The sequence below is a fragment of the Orycteropus afer genome, unplaced genomic scaffold, assembly GCF_000298275.1.
Source record: "Orycteropus afer afer isolate SDZICR_OR568_19922 unplaced genomic scaffold, OryAfe1.0 scaffold00004, whole genome shotgun sequence".
Lineage (NCBI taxonomy): Eukaryota > Metazoa > Chordata > Mammalia > Tubulidentata > Orycteropodidae > Orycteropus > Orycteropus afer.
The window spans coordinates 8,154,368-8,167,893 of NW_006921591.1; the positions used below are offsets into that span (position 1 = coordinate 8,154,368).

At 37.7% G+C, this 13,526-nt stretch overlaps 1 protein-coding gene across 1 annotated transcript in view; it reads left to right on the forward strand.

The window, feature by feature from the left end:
• The window catches only part of DPP10 (dipeptidyl peptidase like 10), a 1,219,576-nt gene that overhangs the window by 890,539 nt on the left and 315,511 nt on the right, over nt 1–13,526 (forward strand). Inside the window, exons 6-7 of the mRNA XM_007937655.1 lie at nt 2,621–2,673; nt 2,780–2,861. Of these exons, the coding sequence (XP_007935846.1) occupies nt 2,621–2,673; nt 2,780–2,861 (135 nt within the window). The remainder of the gene's footprint in view (nt 1–2,620; nt 2,674–2,779; nt 2,862–13,526) is intronic.

Genomic DNA, 13,526 nt, shown 5'->3' on the forward strand with positions numbered 1-13,526 from the left:
GACACCTCCTTGGGTTTCTGAGGTGGAATCACTACGGAATTAGATTGCCCAACCTTCCTTCCAGGGAGTGGCTGGTGGGTTTGAACTGACAGCCTTCTAGTTAGTAGTCAAGTGCCTTAGGCACTACACTGCCAGAACTCCCATAAACAAAACAAAACAAAACTCACTGCCATCGAATTGGATCCAACTCATAGCGACCCTCCTTGGGTTTCCAAGGTAGTATCACTACGGAAGTAGAGCTCCCATAGTAGGTTTAAAATGTAAAATTTGAAGTAGAAAATGAAATTTAATGATGTACTTGGATGCCAAAACAGACACCAGGAAAAGTGATTTTTGCATCTATAGTTCTATAGTAAAAGCAATCTCAGATTTAATAGTTATTCCAAAGGAATGACATAAGGAAGCTTCATTGTAAAATATAATATAATGAATAGGGGGAGGGATTGCAGTTTTAGTGCAAAGTGAGAATACTAACTTTTTTTTTTTTTTTTAACCAATATGTGTCCAGTACTGTTTAATTGAAGCTATTATTGTAACAATGAGAAATAACAATTTGACTTCTAGGGAGTTTTAACTGACAATGTTTTATTTCTGTGATGTGCATGCATTACAGGAATTTTTAAAAGTGCTCTTTAAATAATTGAATATTGGAAAATTAAAATGTTAGTACAAGTTGTGTAAATCCTGGTAATAATAATGCAACTTAATATAACTAGGTAGAGAAAAAATTGCCCTAATCCATATAGATCCATATAACTTAGAGAAAAATAATTTTCACTGAACTACATAACATACTGATCTCTTTCCCAAACCCATATTTTACAAATTTCTTCATTGCCTCTCTGTTCCACTATTTCATCATCTCTAGTTAGCAAGGACAGAAATACAGAGATGACTTTGCAATATTTCCTGTGGTTCTATATTTGTGATTTGACATCAACCCTGTGATGGGTGCTGCAAAAAAAAAAAAAAAAAAAGAAGCCATTGAGTCCTTTCAAAGTCATGACCATGTGTTTCAGTGTAGAATTGTTCTCCATAAGGTTTTCAATGGCTGTAATCTTTCTAAAGGAGCCCTTGTGGTGCAGTATTTAAGTACTCAGCTGCTAACCAAAATGTTGGTGGTTCAAACTCATCAGGTACTCCATGGGAGAAGATGTGTCAGTCTCCTTCTATAAAGACTGCAACATTTGAAATCCTATGGGTCAGTTTACTGTGTTTTACTAAGTCATTATAGGTTGGAATCAACTTGACAAAACTGGGTTAATCTTTCAGAAAAGTCCCTCAATGCTACAGACAGTTTGTGCTATGCTGATAATCTGAAAGTTGGTGGTTCAAACCCATCCAATAGCTTCTTAGAAGAAAAGGCCTGGTGATCTGCTTCTGTAAAGATAACAGCCAAGACAACTTAAGGGAATAATTCTACTCTGTTATACATGAGGAAGCCTTGACTCAGAAGGGAATCAATGGCAAAATGTTTGGTTTGGTTTTTCAGTCTCTCAAAATTAGATCACCAGGCCTTTCTTTGGAGTTGCCTGTGGATGAGTTCAAACCACCAATCTTTGGGTTAGTACCTGCACATTTAACTGTTTGATCCAACCAGAGATGGGTGCTGTAATCTTTTGGAAAATTGGCCTTAAAAAGACACAGAATTCTTTGTAAGATGGTGCCAACATCTCTTGAAGATAACACACATTTTTATTATGAAGGGGTGTAGGATGCTGACCTCTGGTCTCTACCAAAAAAACATCAAACATTATGAATTTTTCCTCATTAGAATTATTGCTCAGTGAATACTGTTTCGTGCAAACACTATAGTGTACTAGGAAACATAGTGAATGCAAAGGTAATGCACATCTGGACCTAACAACATTCCAATGGGAAAAGGAGATGTACTCAAAATGTTTATATAGTTTATGAGAGAATCTTATCCTAAGTGTCATACAATAAACTGTAAGAGAAATAGCTTTTAACTGGGGGGATCAATGTGTGCTCCATGTAGGGATTACATTAGGATAGAAAATGCCTACTTGACTTAGGGTAGAATATCCAAGAAAAAAAGCAGGAAAGAGTTCATGGCATGCAAGGAGAAGTCATCTCATTTGACTAAAGTGTTGGTTGGATTCAGCAAAGTAGTGAGAGATAAGTGTGGCAAAGTGTGTAGAAGCCAAAAGACAAAAATCCTTGAATATCAGGATATCAATTTGAACTTTCTTTTATAGACAAAAGGCTGTCATTGAAAATGTTGGAAAGAAAAGTGATATAATCACAGCTATACTGAATATGGAGTAGATCAAATAAGTGATGAGAATGGTGGCAGAGAAAAAATAACGAATCCATTGTAGTAAGGTATAAAGTAAATAATAAACTTTTGAACTGGGATATTTACATTTTTATTTCATCTGTCAAACTTATATATGGTCATGAGTATATTCCCTTTTGCCTAGAGATACCTGATCAGTTAGCCTGTCAATCTAAGTATCCACATGTAGATTAATGATATTTGCATATTTTGATTTATCTCTAACACCAATTCTTGGATTTTATCAAGAACATATACACATAATAAGATGAAAACTTTGTTGCTAACTAAGATGAATAACTCTTCTTTTTTCCATTTCAGATTTTTCATTATTCATATACTGCTTCATATGTGATTTACAACATACACACTAGGTAAGTTCTTTGATTTCCTGGTTTTCGAGGACGATTTTCCTCAATCAAGTTGATTCTTGATATAGATGATGAATTCATTCCTGTAAAATATTTGCATTTCTTTAAGGGAAGTTTGGGAGTTAAATCCACCAGAAGTAGAGGACTCTGTCTTGCAGTATGCGGCCTGGGGTGTCCAAGGACAGCAGCTGGTAAGTCCAGGCATTAATATGCACCAAGAAAAGTGAGCCACAGCCCTACAGAAAATAATTTCCTTTTAAAAATACTTATATTTGGGACCTCTGGGATCATATATTATATATGGGACCTCTGGTAGCATAGTGGCTAAGGCACTTGACTGCTAACCAGAAGGCTGGCGGTTCAAACCCACCACCACTCCTTGGAAGGAAGATGGGGCAATCTACTTCCATAGTGATATTGCCTCAGAAACCTAAGGAGGGGTTGCTTTGAGTCGGGTCCGACTTGATGGCACTTAACAACAACAACAACATATTAGATATTGTGTTTTTCAAAGTACTTTTTATTTATTATTCTCACTCAAGAATATGTCAACTGATTCTATTATTATTTAATAATTTACTTAAAGGAAGAGTTTGTAGAGAAATGTGTGATAAAATTGCTAGTTAATAATGAAACCTTCAATAGAATTCTGTAATACTAGGGTTTAGTCATGTGACAATTCTTTTACAAAACATTTCAATTTTCATGCAAAATTCAAAAAAGAGATTATTTATTTTTAAACGTTTTCAGGACAAATGTTTAATACAGAATCCAACATTTGGCAGAGTTCTTTTAAATGAGCATTTTATCACGTTGAAATTATTGTAAACTCAAGAAGATAATTTTGATGTATAAATCACTTAAGGAATATGATAAATGCACGTCTATACACGTCTCACGATGTTCATGTAAATGACTTTCTAAAGGAAATAATGCCCAGGAAATAGTATCAATTGGTTGCATGGAATGTCAATGTTCTAATATACAATTGCTAACTTGGTTCTCAGAGTGTTTGTTATGTTTATACTTTTACCAGCAACTATATAAGAGTTCCATTTCTTCCATATTCTCACCAATACCTAGTTTTCCAGACATTTGAGTACAAAACAGTAGTTCATTGTAGCTTATTGACATTTTCTGTTTCCTTGATTTCTAATGAACTTGAGCAATTTTTCATATGTTTATTTACTGGATATTTATATTCTCTGATATGTGAAACATAGATTAGTATCTTTTGCCAATTTTTCCCAAACTTTGTCCTTTTTTAATTTAAAAATTCTTTATACATTTTAGATAGTGACACTTTTTCAAATCTATCTTTGCTCAATTTTTTGGCTTGACTTTTTATTGCCTTATTTCTATTTCTTACAAACAGAGAAACTTAGGAATTTCAGAATTGGCTTTTAAGTTATGTAATCAAAGTTTTTTTTTTTGCAATGTTATTACTTTGAATGTATAGGTCAATTTTGTGATATTAACACCTTAGTGGTATTAAATCTTCAAATCCATGAATATTTTCCACATGCTTAGTTATTTGGGACTTCTTTAATATCTTTCCATGAAATGTCATAATTTTCTATTTAAAGATTTTATATCTTATAAATTTAGTTGCTATTTTAAATGCTTCAAGATTTGTTTCATTTGCTTTCTTTATTTATTATCTTATTCTATGCTTGTTATTGGTACATAGAAATGATAAAATTATGTTATTTTATTTTTATATGGATCAACCTTGATAAGCTCCTTTATCAATTCATAATTATTTTTATATAGACATACTGTATATAACTAATGGCTGCCTTTTCCATTTTATACTTAAAAAAAATACTGCATTACCTATCCATGCATAGGTATGTTGTTTGGAGTATGGAAGTCTTTTTTAAAAATTTCATCTAGTATGGATATAGGATTATTACATTTTACATTGACTTGTGAATGTTTTTGGTTATTTACACATTTCTAGAAATCTATCTCCCTAAATTTTCAAATTCTTAGAGTAATATTTTCATAACATTCTCTTTTTCTCATATTAATCTCTATATTTGGTGTTGGATATCTTCTTTCATAATATAATTTATAGATACATTCTTTCTTCCTGATCAACCTTGGTTGATGTTTGTAAATGTCAAATTTTCATTGTTAAAGAGATAAATTTTAAATTTATTTGACCCTTTCTATTATAATATTCCCTCGGAAGGAAGATGGGGCAATCTACTTCCATAGTGATACTGCCTCGGAAACCCAAGGAGGGGTTGCTATGAGTAGGGTCTGACTCAACGGCATATAACAACAACAACAGCAACATTATAATAATCTTTCCTATTTCATTGTTTTTTGTTTAAAATTTTCTCTTAAAATTCTTGGACTCATTCAGGTGTGTTTGGTTCTACTTTCTATAGATGGATACCTCACTGATTCATTTTAAATACTTTTTCTTTCTCTTTTCTAAAATAAGCCCTGAAGACTGTAAAATTCTCCTTTAAGTCTGCTTGATCTTTTTCCTAGATTTTTCGTTAGTATTAAGGATGTCTGGTGGCAGAGTGCTTAAGGCATTGGACTGCTAACCAGTTTGTTGACCCACTAGTCTCTCTGTGGAGGGAAGGTGGGGCAATCTATTTCTATAAAGATATACTGTCTTGGAAGCCCAATGGTGGTTGCTATGAGTTAGTTATATACAGTATGTCTATATAAAAATAATTATGAATTGATAAAGGATCTTATCAAGGTTGATCAACTTGATGATAATTGGTTTTTCTTTTTTTTGGGCCTGATAATATTATTTTTATCAATATTTAATTTGATTATTTTCCAAGTTGTACTATGATATCTAATTTCAAGGGAGTTATTTTTATTTCAAATTTACAAAAATATAGAATTGATTTTGAAACTAATTAGTAGCTATCAGAAACAGGTCTTTATAATGGAGATTTTTTACATTGATGAGACTTGCTTTATTGTTTGGTATTAATTCTGTTTGGCTGATCATCAATATGTTTACTTGAGTCAGTACCATTTTGTCATTAAAAATATTTATATATTCTCATGCCACTAGAGGTTTTTTTTTTTTCTTTTTTCAATTGTTATTGTGATTTGGGTGAGAGTTTACAGAGCAAATTCATTTTGCATACAGCAGTTCACATACACTTTGTCTCATTGACTGCAATTTCCCGCAATGCAACAGCTCTCTTCCCACTTCCTCCCCATAGTTATTTCTTCCCTGTGTCCTTCCCTCCTATGCACTCTTGCACCCTGAGCTATTTACCCATGCATACACAGCCCTTCTATTCTCCCAAAATTGATCTCTCCAAGGAGTGTATCTACCTAACGTAAGTGTTCAGCTCATATGCCTGTCTTTTGTTTGGCTGCCAGCCACAGGAGAGGGCTTAATTTCAGACCTGAAGGACAGCTAGGGGCCATAGTCTCAGGGGTTTCACGAGGCTCTATCAGACCAGCAAACCTGGTCCCATTTTATTTTATGATTTTGAATTTTGTTCCACATTGTTCTCCCACTCTATCCATGATCTCCTACATAGATTGTCCTCCGAGTGGTTGACAATGATAGGCAGGCATCATCTAATTCTGATCCAATAGTCATAGGCTGAGAATCACATGATGTACCAGATCCTTGGACTAAATGTTTCAATGTATGTTTGGTTTTCTTCATTCTTCTTTGCTCTGGATGAAGATAGGCCCATTGTTGCATCCAGACAGCTGCTTGCAAGCCTTTAAAATCTTAGTTGCTACTTGACAAAGTAGGATGTGAAACAATGTTTTGTGTAGTATGTTATGCCAAGTGAGCTTGATGTTCCCTGAAACCATGGTCCTGAGCCCACAGATGCAACCACCTTTTCCCTCTAGGTAGGTGGTTATGGCCAAGAAGTGACGGCAAACTTTTCCCTTTTTAGCTCTTATATATACCTGGAAATTCTTCCAGAACATATAAATACATGGATAGAATAATTGTCTGCCAACCCTATACATGGTCATGGGCACACTCCCCACTGTGTAGACATACCTAATCATTCAGCCTGTCTACCCATCTATCCACCCATATATTAATGTTTGCCTTCACTGACAACACAGTACTGTATGCGCAAAAGGATTCATCTTTGTTGTCCCTACCACCCATGCACTTCTCTATGTCTTCTTCTTCAATGCCACTGTATTTATCACTCACATTTTGTACATAGCCCTTCTCTTCACCCAAATCAATACTTGTCTCTACCTATCTAGCAGTTTCCCTTCCCCTACTCTTCCACCCCGGTAACCAAAAAAGAAAATTTCCTTCCATATATAAACTTTTCCTTGACTTTTTACAATAATGAACTAATACAGTATTTGTCCTTCTGTGATTTACTTACTCCACTCAGCATAATGTCTTCCAAGTTCATACACATTATGTGGTCTTTTGCAAATTCTACTTTATTCTTTAGGGTTGCACAGTATTCCATTGTATGTATGTACCATAGTTTGGCTATCCATTTTTCTGTTGATAGGCACCTAGGGTGTTTCCATATTTTTGCTATTGTAAATAGTCCTGCAATGGACATGGGTGTTCATATACCTGTTCTTGTCCTGGCTCTCACTTTTTAGGATGTATAAGTAGTAATGGAATGGCTGGGTCAAATGGTGTGTCTAATTCCACTTTTTAAGGAATCACCGTATTACTTACCACAGTGGTTGTATCATTTGACAGTCCCACCAGCAGTGTATGAGAGTATCAATCTTTCTGCATCATTGCCAGCATTTGCTATTTTCTGTCTTGAACTTTGCTACTAGTGCTGGGGAAAAATGGTATCTCATTGTTGCTTTGATTTGCATATCAGCCACAGGGACCTAGGTGAGGAGAGGGAACCCAAGCCATGCCCCACAAGTGGCAAGGCAGGAAGGCAGGGGGGAAGGCCAGGGTGACTGGGACAGAATGAGGAGTCAGCCACAGGGATCCAGGTAAGGAGAAGTTGGAGAGATTTCCAACAGCTAAGGGAGATGAACTTGTCTGTTGGTTTGTCCTACTCTGGTGACATGTGGCTGTGAGTCTGGAGGCTGTGCCACTAGTGTTTCAAGCCCAGCGCAGTATACATGGTGCACAGGTATTAGCCCAGCTTGCAGACTGAGACAGACTAGGAAGAAAGAAGAGGCCATACACTTCTCAAAGAATTGGCCAGGGAAAATCTTATGAATAGCAGAGAAACACTGTCTGACATATTACTGCACAACTTTATTAATAGTCCAGAAACATTGTCCAATACAGAGGAGGAGGATGATTCACTTAGGTTAGAAGGCTCTCAAAATAGGACTGTGAAAGAGCTGCATCATCAGAGCAAAACCAGTCTTACTCATATGGATAAGGTAAAACTTTCGAGACCTCCATTTGCTGCTATGGCACCACTCAAATTGAGGAGAAACAGCTGCAAACATCCATTAATAATTGGAACATGGAATGTATGAAGTATGAATCTAGGAAAATTGGAAGTTGTCAAAAATGAAATGGAATGCATAAAGACTGAAATCCTAGACATTAGTGAGCTGAAATGGACTGGTTTTGGCCATTTTGAATCAACAGCCATATGGTCTACTATGCTGGCAATGACAGTTTGAAGAGGAATGGCATGGCATTCATCATCACAAAGGATGTTTCAAGATCTGTCCTGAAGTACAATGCTGTCAATGATAGGATAATATCCACACACCTAGAAGGAAGACCCATTAATACAACTATTATTCAAATTTATGCACCAACCACTAAAGCCAAAGATGAGGAAATTGAAGATTTTTATCAACTTCTACAGTTTGAAATTGACTGAACATGCAATCAGTATGTGTTAATTATCATTGTGGCTGGAATGCAAAAGTTGGAAACAAAGAAGAATCACTAGTAGTTAGAAAATTTGGCTTTGGCGACAGAAATAATTCTGGAACTCGCATGGTAGAATTTTGTAAAACCAACGACTTATTCGTTACAAATACCTTTTTCAACAACACAAATAGTGGCTCTACATGTGGACTTCACCAGATGGAACACACAGGAATCAGATTGACTACATCTGTGGCAAGAGGCGGTGGAAAAGCTCAATATCTTCAGCCAAAACCAGGCCAGGAGCTGATTGTGGAACTGACCATCAACTGCTCATATGCAAGTTCAACTCGAAGTTAAAGACAATTAAAACAAGTCCACGAGAGCAAAAATATGATCTTGAATATATCCTTCCTGATTTTAGAGACCATCTAAAGAATAATTTCATGCATTGAACACCAATGACCAAAAACCAGAAAAATTGTGGGAAGACATCAAGAACATCATCCATGAAGAAAGCAAGAGATCACTAAAAAGACAAGAAATGAAGACCAAAATGGATGACAGAAGAGACTCTGAAACTTGCTCTTGAGTGGACAATAGATAAAGCAAATGGGAAAAATGACAAGATCAAAGAGCTGAACCGAAGATTTCAAAGAGCAGCTCGAGAAGACAAAGCCAGTTGCGATGGTGAAATGTGCAAAGACCTGGAGTTAGAAAATGAAAAGGGAAGAACACACTCGGCATTTCTCAAGCTGAAAGAATTGAGGAAAGAATTTAAATAGGTTTGCTAGTACTTTCCTGTATATATTGGTAGCAGGCCACACCACAAAGGAAACTCCCTTTCCAGTGATTGGCTTGTCATTGCATATCTCATCATAGATGTGACTATATAATATCAGACCTCATTATGGAGATGACTACATCATAACTGCAAAACTATTTAGAATCATTGCCTAGTCAAGTTGACACATAACCTGAACTACCACAGTCTACCCTTTGTAAACTTGGCAACTGTATATATCTCCTTAAACCAATTATAAAGTCATACTTGAGCCTAACATGATCAACTAGCACAAGTACAATTAAAAACACATTAGCCCATTTATATCTTGTATTTTATAATAGAAGACAAAAATATTTTATGCACACATGCAAGGAAGAAATACTCATAACAACCACAGCCCTCATTTCTGTAACTTGTCACATAGTCATAATTGGTTTTTAGAAATAGATTCTTCCACTACCCATTCTGTATTTTTTTTTGTACTCAGCAAGCACCTCAGCTGGTTGTGGTTCTTTGCCTGGTGGGGGGGCCCAAACCTCCATTCCTGAAGGGTGTTGTCCATTAGTAGTCATATCAGAATTGGATTGCTATAGTTTTCTATTTATTCACAGGGCATAATAATACTAAGACACATCCTATAGTATCTCCTGTATTTGAAATATACTCTTTATCTCCACTATGTAATACCAATCTGGTTTCCCCTTAGTAATCATGATCAATCACTCCAGATCATGAAGTAATTCTCTCCAGACCATGCAGTAACTCCCTTTTTTGACTGTTGATCCAGAGCTTGAGGAGCCCAAAATGGCTGGATGGCATTCTTAACTTCCAGTTCAATTAAATCAGTACTGCCGTCAAGTCAGATCCGGCTCACAGTGACCCCTCTTAGCGTTTCCGAGACAATATCACTACAGAAGTAGATTACCCAACCTTCCTTCCAATGAGTGGCTGGTGGGTATGAACTGCCAGCTTTCTGGTTAGCAGTCACATGCCTTAGGCACTATGCTACCACAGCTCCTATTGTGTCTCTAGGTGAGAGTATTCCTCCCTTTGGAACTAAGACCTCCAGAACTGCAGATACTAGGGTCATAGGGAAATGAAGCAAATTTTTTCTAGTGGTTGACGAGGGGTAATAGTAAGTAGTGTGCCACTCCCATTTCCACCCTTAATTCTTAACCCATCAATCCTGGCTATTGCAGAAACAGCACCATATATTGAATGCTGGTTTAGGGCCTCTTGGAGAACATTACCACACCCTTGCAAGGTATTGCCACCTACGTGGTGTTGTAAATGTTTATTTAGAAGGCCATTCCATTATTTTGTCAAGCCAGCTTTTTCAAAACACTGGAGAACATGGTAAAACTTGTGAATTCCCTGATCATGAACCCATTGCTGCGCTACATTTGCTCTGAAGTGAGTCCCTTAATCTGAGGCAGTGCTATGGGGGATACCATGATGGTGGTGAATGAGGCATTCTGTAAGTCCATGGACGGTAGTTTTGGCAGAAGCATTGCATTCAGGAAAGACAAATCCATATCCAGAGTAACTGTCTATTCCAGTAAGAATAAAATGCTGCCCATTCCATGACAGTAGTGGTGTGATGTAAATAATCTGCCACAAGGTTGATGGCTGATTATCCTAAGGAATAGTTCCATGTAACAGACTTAGTGTTGGTTTCTGCTGCTGGCACATTGGGTACTCAGCAATAGCTGTAGCCAAGTCAGACTTGGTGAATGGAAGTTCATGTTGCTGAGCCCGTGCATAACCTCCATCTCTGTAACAATGGCCACTTTGACCATGAGATCATTGGACAATCTTAGGAATATCTGGCAAAGAGGATGTCTTCTTTGCACATAACATCTCATCATATCTATTTGATTATTAAAATGCTCCTCTGCAGAGATCATGCTTTGGTGAGCATTCACATGACACACAAATATCTTCATTTCTTTTGCTATTCAGAGAAGTCTAGCCACATACTCCATACATCTTTAACACAAATTATCCAATCATGTTCCTTCCAACTCCCAGATCATCCACTCAAATCATAGGCCACAGCCCATGAATCAGTATGCAGTCACATATCTAGCCATTTCTCTTTCCAAGCAAACTAAACAACCAGATGTATGGCTCAAAACACTGCCCATTAGGAGGAATTCCTTTCACCACTGTCCTTCAAGGACAGAAAGGGACTACAGCGCTCCTGCAGTCTGCTTTTGAGTGGTGCCCGTATGTCACCCAGTACCATCTGTAAACCATACATGAGTTTTCTATTCAGTCAACTGATCATAAGGAACTTCCATGAGTCCATAGGTGTAGACTGGGAGAGATTATAGGCATTTGTGTCACTTCCTCATGCAACTTATTTGTGCCTTCATGTCGTGCCTAAACCTGATCTCTTATAACTACTTCTATTTAATGATGGATTGTTGCTGTGCATGTCCAACTTTATGTCTGTGTAAGTCAGACAACACCCAGTTGATGATCAGCAGCTCAGTTCACATGGTGATATGGTGGCCCATGGTTAGTTGTTTAATCTCTACTAAGGCCTAGTAATAGGAGCTCTGGTAGCATAGTGCCTAAGGCACTTGACTGCTAACCAGAAGGCTGGAGGTTCAAACCCACCAACCACTCCTTGGAAGGAAGTTTGGGCAATCCTACTTCTGTAATGATACTGCCTCGAAAACCCAAGGAGGGGTCGCTATGAGTCGGGGCCGACTCGACGGCACATAACAACAACAACAACAACAACAAGGCCTAGTAATAAGCCAAAGCTATTTCTTTAAAAGAGAGTTTTTATCTGCAGAGGATGGAAAATCTACTCCAAAATCCTAAGGGTCTGCCCTATGATTCACCAATAGGGGCCTTCCAAGTACTCCAAACAGCACTGTAGTCTGTCACTGACACTTTGAGCACTGTTGGCTCAGATATATCATATGGTCCAAGTGGCACAGCTGCTTGCATAGCAGCTTGACTCTGTTCCAGGGTCTTCTGTTGTTCCGGGCCCCACTCAAAACTAGAAGCTTGTTGAGTGACTTGATAAATAGGCCAGAACAGCACAACAAAAGGAGGAATACATTGCTTCCAATTCAAAGAGTTCCACAAGGCATTGTGCCTCCTTTTTAATTGTGGCAGACATCAGTTGCAATAATTCATTATTTAGTAGAAATAGCTCAACATGCCTCACCACCTGGATCCCTAGAATATTCACTGATCTGGAAGGTGCTTACATTTTTCTTGGGTTATTTCCCATCCTGTATCTTGCAAATGTCTTATCAATAAATTTAGAGTTATTGATATTTCTTCCTTACAAGGTCCAATCAGCATAATATCATTGATGTAATAGACCAATGTAACTTTTCTCTCTCTCTCTTTTTTTTTTTTTTTATCGTGACTTGGGTGAAAGTATACAGAGCAAAATCACTTTCCATATGGCAGCTTACATACACTTTGTCTCATGACATTGACCACAGTTTACCACAATGCAACAGCTCCCCTCCAACTTCCTCCCCAAAGTTACCTCTTCCCAGTGTCCATCCCTCCATGAACTCCTGCCCCCTGAGCTGTCTCCCTGTGCATAGGCAGCCCTTCTTTCTCAATGATTATTCTCTCCAGGGAGTGTATCTACCTCAGGTAAATGTTCAACTCATATGCCTCTCTTCTGTTTGGCTGGAAACCACAGGTGTGGGTTCAATTCCAGACCTAAAGGGAAGCTAGGGGCCAAAGTCACAGTCATTCCACCAGGCTCTATCAGACCAGCAAACCTGGTCCTCCCCTTTTTTTTCTCCAAATGATTTTGAGTTTTGTTCCACATTGTTCTCCCTCTCTATCAAAGATCTCCTACATAGATCCCCTTCCAAGTGGATGACAGTGGTAGCCAGGCACCATCTAGTTCTTCTGGTCTCATAGTCGTATAGGCTGCAGATCGGATGGTGTACCAGTCACTAGGACCAATTGTCTCCATGAATTTTGGTTTTCTTCATTCTTCTTTGCTCTGGATGAGGAGAGACCCATTGTTGCATTTAGATGGCAGCTTGCCAGCTTTTAAGATCCCAGTTGCTACTGCCAAAGTAGGAGGTAGAACAATGTTTTGTATAGTATGTTATGCCAATTGATCTTGATGTCCCCTGCAACTATGCTCCCAAGCCCGCAGATTCAACTACTCAGTCCCTCTGAGTAGCTGGCTGTGACCAAACAGTGACCACCACCTTCCCCTTGTCAACTCTACTATACACCTGGGAATTCTGATCATTCACATAAACTTATAGGACCATT